We start from the raw sequence: 10,421 nt of genomic DNA on the forward strand, positions 1-10,421 counted from the left end.
TACCTGGCTTCGCTACAGGTCTTCTTCCTCTTTCTGGGGTTTTACGTGCCAAAACCAGTTCTCATTATCAGGCACGCCGTAGTGGAAGGCTCCGGATTAATTTTGACCACCTGGGGTTCTTTAACCTGCACTACAACGCAAGAACACGGGCGTTTTTGCATTTCGCCTCCATCGAAATGCGGCCGCCGCGGCCAGTATTTGATCCCACGATCTCGCGCTCAACGCCTGAGCTGACTGAGCCACCACGGAGGGCTACAGGTGTTGCTTTAGCCGTATAAAAAGCGGGTTTATCGTGAGGAAAAACGGTAAATTTCGGTAAATAAGAAAGGCTACTATCATCATCATCATCATCATTGACAGAAGCTGACCCCCCCCCCCCTCAGAAAAAAACCTGGATCCGCCCCTGATGGTGACGCAGAAATTATGTTGGCGCGTCGATTGGACCATATAATTTGAGAACATTTTCCGCTATCATCATGAGCGTCAGCACGGGAATATATAGTTTGATTGCAGTTCCACCTATGTTCCACCTACGCCGTGCCACCGCTCGACACACTCTTCCATATATGTACGCTATAGCTACAAAGCGTGCTTCTACTACGCACTTTGAGTTGGTTGATACTCTGTATCATCGTGGTTTCGAAGTGTGCTGCATATTCCATTATTCCACCAAAATTCAGATTGACCTGCTCCAAACTGCTTCAAAATGAAATTTACTCTGCTCCAAGTCGCTCCAATATGCAATTTTGTAGGCTCCAAACTGCTCCAAAACGCAATTTTACTTGCTCCAAAAATTGCTCCGAAATGACTTTGGACAGTCCCACCCCTGGAATAGAAAAAAGTCTGCTGGGGCTAGGTCCGGAGAATGTGGTGGGTATGGCACAACAGGAGTGTGGTGTTTCGCTAAGTAGCTGTGGACAAGGAGCGACGCGTGAGCCGGTGCAGTGTCATGATGCTACATCCATGCCTGATTTTCCTGCAATTCAGGCCTTCTACTGCGCACAGAATCTCTCAAACGTGCTAGGATTCCCTGGTAAACTTGTTTACCTTTGCAGTCAAAAAACACAACCAACATCGCCTTCATTTTTGACCGACTTGAACGCTTCAACCAATCATAGCACTGCGTGCGACTCATACAGTCCTCCCCGAATGCTTGGCTAAGCAACTGAAATGTCTCTGTGAAAGTTTTCCCAAGTTTGTAGCAGAACTTCACACACACACACGCTATTCTTCCAATTCCTACGTTGTCACTTTAGCACCAATCCGAAGAACAGCTTGTTCATGTGCTCACTTCAGCGGCTGTAGCTCGCCAACTAATGGTCAGAGCGAAACGCGGCAAATGGCAGTTTGTTGTCTAAACCTGCCGCTACATGCGCTCAGTAGCCGCAGCGCGCTCCCTCTGCAGGTTGGCGAGCTGTTTCAAAAGTTCGGTTTCTTTTTGAACACACCTCGTATTCGTGCCGGCATCTAAGCGGAGTGGCTCCAATGCGGCACCTTTGGAACTAAACTGCGTTGGGACAAAGAGAGGCCAGAGAGCGAGTTTGTGCCAGCACCTAAATAGGGTGGCTCCAGTGCGACCTGAGTGGCCTATGCTCGTGGCAGGGAAATCTCCGCGAACAAACCGTCAGAGCGAGATGGCTCCACCACGGCACATGGCACAGTGAACGACGTTCGGGACAAAGGGAGGCCAGCTAGTGTATTCGTGCCGGCATCTAAGCGGGGTGGCTCTGATGTGGTCGGTGCAACTGCGCTCGGTACAAAGAGCGGAGGTCGGAGGGGCTAGTAGGCACCTGCACCTTGTGTGTCTCGTACGGCTGAGAAAACCAGTAACTGGGGGGCTATAGGACTAGGGTACATATCTGAGCGATCGTCGTCACCTAGGGCGCTCCAAGAAAGGGATGGGTCCTGGTGGCCGAAAGCAGAGGGTCACAAAGGCAAACCTACCTCGTGCTCTCGGGGTCGTCTGCTTCTGACATAAGTCTGACATAAGTCCGCAGTCAGGAGGTCTAGCAGGAACGAGGCCGTGAGGGGGCCTACTCTGATACCATGTCGAAAACAAAGTTCGGCGTCAGTTATGTGGAGATAAGTTTGCAGAAGGCTCACCCTAGAGTAACGGTCACGAAAGGGCACAATGCTGCTCCACTCTGTAACGCACAAAGGTGCTACGGCAGGTTCATCAGCTCTCCAACACGGCACAGAGTAGGCTCTGGAGCCAGATTGCCAAAAAACACGGGTTAATTAAATTACAACACCGTTGAGGCTTGGGCTAGTCATCAGTCGTTAGTCAGCGCTGGTGTGTGTCTCCCTTCTTGTCTGTCGTGTTTTTTTTTTTTTTTTGCGCTGTTCCCTATCGAGAACGGGTTCATTAACCCAAAGTACAGCATAGATGCAACCAGTAGGTAAGCTCTCCCAAGTAACAAAGGACCCAATAAAGAAACGAAAAAGCATGAAAGTGTCAAACTCAAGAGATCAGATAGAATTTGCTGAACTGTCAAAACTGATCAACAAAAAAAAAAGTAAGGGATATTCAAAATTATAATGTCGAAAAGATTGAGGAAGCAGTAAAATATGGACGCAGCATGAAATCAGTAACAAAGCTTGGCATAGGACAAGGCAAGATGTATGCACTGTATAAGGATGTTTATTGGACGGCACTTGAAGCAGCGCAAGGGCGACAGTCCAAAAAGCGCAGCACGGACTCTCAGCACGAGCGGCATTCTAGAGCCGAAGAAAACGACCCACTAGAAGGTACTGGAGAAGGAGACCCACTTCAGGGTTCCAAGTTTCGCTACAACTGAAAGATAAGCAGGGTAATAGCATCAGCAATTTCGATGACATAGTAAAATCAGCGAGAGAGTTATATACTGACTTGTACAGTAGCTCACTAGCTCACCGATAAGTTTTTCAGAAGTTGCGAGTCATGCAAAGAAACATTGATTTGTCCATGAGACTTCGCTTACAACTCGTCGTCGCTTGAGAGAAGGATGCAGTCGCGGTCATTGCCATCGTGTAAGCCACTGCTGCTGCTCGCCGTTGGAAGCGGTGCCAGCTGTACCGAGATGGCACACATGGAAGATGCCGCACGGACCATGTCGGTTGGCAGTCCATACCAGGCATTGTTGACCCATTGCGCCACTTCACTCAAAGAAGCGCGCTTCAGCACCCTGTCAGTGTCTTCGGGTTTTCCTATTGAAGTGATTCATAGTAGAATGCACTGATGTAGTCTTTGAATGGCTTATTCAGCGCCACGTCCAGCGGCTGAAAAATAGGTGTCAATCCGCCGGGAATGATGACCAGATCATATCCAGAGTCCGCTACTGCTTTCTTCACTCAATCTATGATGTGGCCGCAGGAGTCCAGGATGAGCATGCTGTGGGGCTTCAGTAGCGCTGTACTGTTGCTGGGGTGGCGGCGGCATCTTGGTGTTCTTTGAGCAGCGACGTAAATCGCGCACACCACTGTTTGCAAACGAAGCGAAATGCAGATATGGCAAACAGGCATGCAAAGAAAGACCTGCGAAGATGACTGGTTACTTGATTCAGTTCCCCGCAAAGTGCTGCCAGGTTTTCTGTGGAACGCCCACTTTTTGTCAACAAAGTGTTTCTGTCGTATGAAAACAAAACTTTAGGGCGTATCGTAAGATAAATTCATCTTTTTTAGGCAGCCGCTTTTGCACCGTGTCTGATAGCTATTGCGGAATTGTGTGTGCACGGCGTGTGATACTACCCGCAGCTCGATCGAAGCTACAGTAAAAGCTCGATGATACGATCACGGCTAATACGAATTTCCGGATGATACGAATTTTTCTGTGGTCCCGGCCGAGCCCCATTACTTTGCAACGTGCTAGAGAACAGTTGTTACGAATCGATTTTCAGCCTGCGTCGGTTGATACGAATAAACGCCGCCCCACCGACGGCCGCGAAAGAGAACAGCGCGCAGTCACGCGCTTTCTCTCCTTCTCTTTTGGTGCGGAGGCGCGGCGCCGGACAGCGACAGCGCGGACTCCGCGACTGGGCGCGAAGAGTTTGAAGCGGTGGCGCTTCAAGAAATAAATGCTTTTTACGTACATGTGCTTGAGTGAGTTCACCTCTGACTCTATAATTTAGCTACAGTCGAATCTCGTTAATTCGAACACGCTTATTTCGAACATACCGCGTACCGACAATGCTCTTAGCAGCGCGCCAAATAACGCGGCGGCGCCTCCGACCGGCATTGCTCCGACACCGCCATAGAGCAAAAGCTCAGGAGAGACCCCTCAATGCCGCGCGCGAAGGAACGGGGGGGGGAAAAAAAAAAAAGAACCCGCGGCGGAAATTTCCCCCTCTCTCTAATTGCAAGGTCGCCGTTTCTGCATCGCGCCGGAACAAGCATGTACTTGCCGACTAGAGTGTTCTAGACAACCGTATTCTAGCACACACTAGTGCCGACGTCTCAGCCACGCCGATAAAATGGCAGTGAACCCCTCTCTGTTTTCTAGTCACATGTTGACCTTGCACGCTGCGGCAGCAGCGCAGAGGGAAGCAGCGGCGGAGGCACAGTCGGGCCAACGAAACTGCCACGCCCGCAAACGCTCGCTTCCCGATAACGGCAGAAAACGAAACTTCAGGAGGCGGCTAAAATAAGCTGGCGCCAGCACGGTGGCGGGCGCGCACATCTCACAGAGATGTGCGCACGGAGTCGAAGGTGAGAGAGCTACGAGGGAGTTGAGAGGGAGGGCGAGGGGAGACACCGAAGCGGCGGAGTTGACACGGCCAAATCCGCTTCCCTGCCGCCCTCCTACCTCACCTTCGACGGTCTCCGCGCGCACCCGTGTGCTGGCGCCGCCCGCTCGCTCCCTGAAGCTTCGTTTTCTGTCGTTATCGGGAAGCGACCGTTAGCCGGCGTGGGCAGTTTCGTGGCCCGCGCTTGCTATGCGCTTGCGCGCCGCGATATTTCACGACTCTCACCGTTCGTGCATCGTGCTATGGGGCACGAATACTTCACAAATACGTCCTTTCAATTCGAACAAATTTTTGGGCCCCTTCGAGTTCGAATTATCGAGATTCGACAGTAGTTTTAATTGTGTTTCGATGATACGAATTTCGGCTAATACGAATATTTTTCGTGACCCCGTGAGATTCGTATCATCGAGCTTTTACTATACTTTCAACCCCACAAATAAGTTGACTTTATGATTCCACGTATAGGACGACTCCGAGTATAGGTCAACCCCTGAACTTTGGAAGGTCATTTTATGGGGGGGGGGGGGATCGTCCACTTATAATCGGCATTATACGGTAGGTTTTATAAGTGCAAGCCCATGATTCACAGCAGTAAATGATGTGACGATGGAAAAGAGAAAACTGAATAACTTTAAGTATATTAAGATAAAGTCATGCTCTGCATTTGAATACTAGCACATAACATGCGGAAGCTAATTTAGTGCATATACTGGAAATATGTGGTTTCCAATTCAAGTTGTAATCCAAGATCACACCTAAGTATTTTATAGTATCTATAGCTGTTCTATTGCACCACCCTCAAAATGTATTTGCATGTTGTTTAAAGTTTTGTGTACCGAGAGTGGAATACTTATTACTTATAATACTTCATTACTCGTACTTAGTTATACTTACTCATAATTTATTACTTGGAAACCAAGTAGATAAGTTCGATAACTCACTAGAGTGCGCTGCAACTCATTCAGGGTTTTACCTTAAAAAGTTTGTGCATTGTCGTCAGCGTAAATGACAGCTTTTGGTGACATTAGTACTGATGGTAAGTCATGAACGTATAGTGACAAGTGAATAGGGCCTAGAACTGATCCTTGAGGAGCACCTGTAAGAATTCGAGCAGCACTGGTGTGTGTCTCCCTTCTTGTCTTCTTGTTTGTTTTGCTTTTTTTTTTTTTTTTCCGCTGTTCCCCTATCGTGTATTTACCGACTAGCCCAAGCCTCCACGCCGTTACGGGCTTACAATTTACCTGTAAGAATAGTGACAAGAAAATGAGTTAAGACGTTCATATTGCTTTTGACTGCTTAAAGGGACACTAAAAGGAAAAACGATTTCTTCTGTATCAGTACATTACCCTTTCACAATATAGAAAACACCACTCTTACCGCGAGAAGCTGCTTGGTAAGCCAGGAAAAACAAAAAACACAGAAGGCTAGGGGCGACGCCACCTTGAAGTTCCCGCACCAGCTCCTCGTGACGTCATGGATTTTGACAGCATCTTCTAGGTCTCAGTTAATCTTTTAGCGGTAAAGATTGACTACATTGTGTTCTAAAGGAGCCCAAGACTGAATATGGCAAGTTTCGTGAACTTTTACTAAGCCAATGTGGCCCAAATACGAAAAATTACTTTAGAAGTCGTGACGTCACACTGAAGTGCTTACGTTGGGGTTTCCGCACGAAATTTAAATTAATTAACTTTGAACTTCATTTTATTTTCTAATAATTGACCTATTGCAGTGTAATTAATGACAGTAGAGCTTTCAAAGAATACTTTATCAGTCTAAGTTGATTTATTCTTTTGCTTTAGTGTTCTTTTAAGTAGGTTTAAAAGAGGTTCATAGGAGTTTTGCTAAAGCCTTATATTTTGAATTTTCCCAATAGTACGAAATGAATGACTCTCAAAGGCTTTAAGTCTAAAAGTACCACTACCGCAATTTGTGCAGAAATATGTATATACTCTGAGTTAGTGGATGATGATGTGGATTGATTGGTTTGGAAGCCTTGTTCTGGACCTGTTATAAGCTTGTTTGCGTTTAAGTAGTTTTTCAACTGACCCGCAATGACCTTCTCAAATACGGTATTATAATGTTAAGCACAGAAATAGCTGCCAGGGTTATTGATGCCACGAGTTTTATAGAAACTCTAACGATTTTAAATATCTCGGGAAAAATGTCCCAGCTTAAAGAGTTATTAAATACAGTCAAACCCACTTGTAACAGTATTTAAGCGCCACGAAAATTGTATTGTTATAACCGATAATTGTTATAACCAGGTTGCATGAAAAAATGCAAGATAGGAGGATGGCAGAGAGAAAGAATATAAAGGCGGGGAGGCCACCTTCCTCCATCCGGCTGCTGACTCATTCAACTGTTTAACGCTGCTGCCAATCACGTGTAACAAGTGCGGCTGTTGGCGTTCAAGAATGGCATTGCTATAACAACTGCAAAGACGGGCGGCAAGTGATGTGCGAGCTCCACCGAGGCATCACTATGGTGGCCTCGAGAGTACTGTGCTAATGGAGTTCTTCTGTCGTGCCTAACCAGTCGGGAGACTCGCTTCAAGAAATGCTGCACAATGTCGTTTACGATGCCTGCAAGGCATCTGACGTTCTGGCATTTCTGACGGGGCTTGTGGAATTGACAACTGAGAAGACAAGGTTGTTGTAAATAAAATTTTGTAATGTTTAAAGTTTTTCGTTATTCTAAAAAGATATCATTCGAATATATGTTTCGGTAAGCTCAATTTGATATAGGGGTCAATCTGTATTCATGTTCGACCTTCTGTTTGAGTCCATGCGGTAGATACCTTTCTGGTTGAAATGTTTTCCTCGCAGCACGATTTTTTACGGCCGTACCATTCTATTGATTCACACAGTATTGGAAATTAGGTGCCGCTTTAGGACTCTTTGATTTGGCTGCACTTTCTGCACTAGTTCCGTTGCAGTACCGTGCAAGTGCCAGTTCAGAAAGTGCAGTGCCTGCACTAGCACTGCACATTTATTTAGAATATGAATAGAAAGGTCCAAGCCTTGTTGCCTGCGCGGTGCATATCATGCATTTGGCGCAATGTGTCGTTGCATCTGCTGCTGTTGGCACATCATTCTATAGGTGCTTTTTGAGTTGGTGCTGCTCCTCGCAATTCAAGAAATGTTTTGCTTTCAGATACTGCTATAAGCTGGCAGCACCTCCCATCAACTTAGTGCAGGCCTGTTGTGAACCTTTTCAACAAATGTGCATGTAGCAAAAGGGAGGCTAATTTCTTTTCGTTATAGCAATAATCGCTATCAACAAGAACAGAATGGTGGGCGTGGATAATTTTGTAGTCAGAAAACGTGTTCCAAGAAAAACGTATGTGATTGAAAGCAATTTAACACATCACATGAATTCAACAACTTGCCCTCACAACCATTCAGGCATCGAACTTGTACCTTTAGTGCTTGTCGTCCTTTGTATTTCGCTGCACCACAATTCTGGTAATTAATCATGCACCAACGAGCCCAGCAACATGTTTTGTTGAACTTGTACCTCACTTTCTTATGCCATCCATAGGAACTGTTGTAACTAAAGCAGGTGATATTTACATCTGCGCACCATAATTCAACTAGCACTGCACCATGTCATCTGCTACCGAGAGCTTACACAATGTCTGCACTTCCACAGCAGCTAGTGCAGGCAAACCGTGAACTCGTGCAGAATTTTCCTTGCACGAAGTTAAATAGAAGATTGCGGTGCGTGCGGCGCACTGTAATATCGAGGACAAAACTGCTGCACCCCCTTAACTAGTGCAAAAAGTGCAGCCAAATTGAAGAAATGATTTTCTTTGCGGTGTAAAACCCGTGTGGTTGCCTCTTTAGTATGAGCTTCGCAAATCAGCAAAACTAGTGCAGCAGCGCAGTATGCAATACTGAAATGAAACTACCAAAATGTGTGCATGCAGGTGGTGTTGGGTCGAGCAAAAGCTAAACCTTTTGACCATATGCATTGTCAGTGAGTTTTCTTTTTCTTACAATCGAATAGAAGTGGGCAAGTATAATTTTTATCTTTCTTATAATGCAGTGCAATGATCTTTTTATTATCAGTGGTTGAGTACTGCCAACAACAATTACAATGAGGCATTACAACGTCATCAAGCTATTACTAGAATGTTTCAACAGAGTCTCAAATCGTGCCCTACATTTACCTCACTTTCTCACTTACTAAAGCTCTATTCTCGATAATATTGATGCCTTAGACTTTTTCGAGTGTTACCCTATTACTTTAGCTTGACTATTTGCCTTTAGTGTCCCTATAATGCAGCTTTTTTCTACCTTCCTCTTCACACATTGTGCACATTTTGTGAGAAATAAACTCATGTAGTTTTGCATCTTTATATTCTTCTTCACATTACCTTCCACATCTTTCACTTCCTGTTATCATGCAGGAGTACTAAAAAGCAAAGTTCACATTTACATTCTTGTATGAGAACAAGATGTGCCAAGTGGTTTCACCGTCGTTCCTAATGCTGCCCTGAGTCCTTTGCATTTTCAGACTGTTTTGTTTTATGAAACATATCACAAACGGGCTGTATCTGCTTTGAGCTACAACCCAGCGGTACTGGTGTGCATATGCTGGTTCTCTGTCCCGACTGGTAATTTTGTGACAAGAACAAAAGGGATAAAAGTAAAGCTTCCTTTAACCATAATTAGCTGTAATTCCGATCTCTGATGCCTAACTCTTCAGTGTGGGTGAGCAAGCACTTTGACATTTAATTATTGCCCTAGAATAAACTGTGAAGCTTACATTCAATAACATTTTGGGCTTTGATTGACATGATTGGGCAATCACATAGCAATGATAAGCTTTATACTATTCAGGCACTCTGTCATCAATTTGTTGCTAGATTTCTGCACCTGCTTGAGCAAAAAGTGAAACATGTTTTTCGTTTACTTAGGTACCTGAAGCTCACTGAATGGACCACGAACAAGGGAAAAGTGCTGGTTATGTTCCCAGATCGTATCCTTTCCTCTTCTTGCAAGTGTACATCTTTGTTTGTTACTTCCTTAACAGCCATGTCCAGAAATGCTGCTGCCACTGTTTACCTGCAACTTTATAGGAATGGCCTTTAGTCGGTCACTGCACTACCAGTTCTATGTCTGGTACTACCACACCATTCCCTATCTCTTGTGGTCCACAAGCCTCACAGCCATGACACGCCTTATGCTGTGGGGCATGTTGGAGCTTGCCTGGAACACCTTTCCTTCCACTAGCTGGAGCAGCGGCCTGCTCCACTTGTCACACTTTGTTCTTCTAGTCAGCCTCTGGAAGGATTGGCCGACAGAGCCGTCTGTGCCGCCGTCAGTATCCAAGAATAAATAAGTGGTATGACTGTCCATTTCATGTCTGCTGTGAGATTGAGGTTCAGCATTCTCCGTTTCTATGAAGCAAAATATTCATAGGTCAGTCCTCTAGTCTCTCCCTAGCCAGAACATGATGTGCCCATATAATACAGGCTTGTCGCTGCTCAGGACAAATAAAAATAATACAGTGAAATACTACTTGCTCAGGTCAGCAGCTCACTACTAGTGCCAGTAATGAGCTACATTATTTATCTTTTAGTTGACTGGACTTTCACCTGTGTCACATTTAAATATAATAGCTGATTTCTATGAGTACCACATGCCAGTTGGGCAACACTCACTGAATGGTGGTGACCTGTCGCAGCAATACCAC

General features: G+C 45.6%; 1 protein-coding gene across 2 annotated transcripts in view; it reads left to right on the forward strand.

Moving 5' to 3' along the window:
- Nucleotides 1-10,083, forward strand: part of LOC119446845 (lethal(2)neighbour of tid protein) — a 37,964-nt gene extending 27,881 nt beyond the window's left edge. For both annotated transcript variants that reach the window (XM_049664959.1, XM_037711411.2), the window contains exons 7-8: nucleotides 9,643-9,704; nucleotides 9,769-10,083. In XM_049664959.1, coding sequence (XP_049520916.1) covers nucleotides 9,643-9,704; nucleotides 9,769-10,067 — 361 coding nt within the window. In that variant the 3' untranslated portion in view covers nucleotides 10,068-10,083. The remainder of the gene's footprint in view (nucleotides 1-9,642; nucleotides 9,705-9,768) is intronic.
- Nucleotides 10,084-10,421: the final 338 nt, after the last annotated feature.

Source organism: Dermacentor silvarum, chromosome 3 (assembly GCF_013339745.2).
Source record: "Dermacentor silvarum isolate Dsil-2018 chromosome 3, BIME_Dsil_1.4, whole genome shotgun sequence".
In the NCBI taxonomy this organism is placed as follows: Eukaryota; Metazoa; Arthropoda; class Arachnida; order Ixodida; family Ixodidae; genus Dermacentor; species Dermacentor silvarum.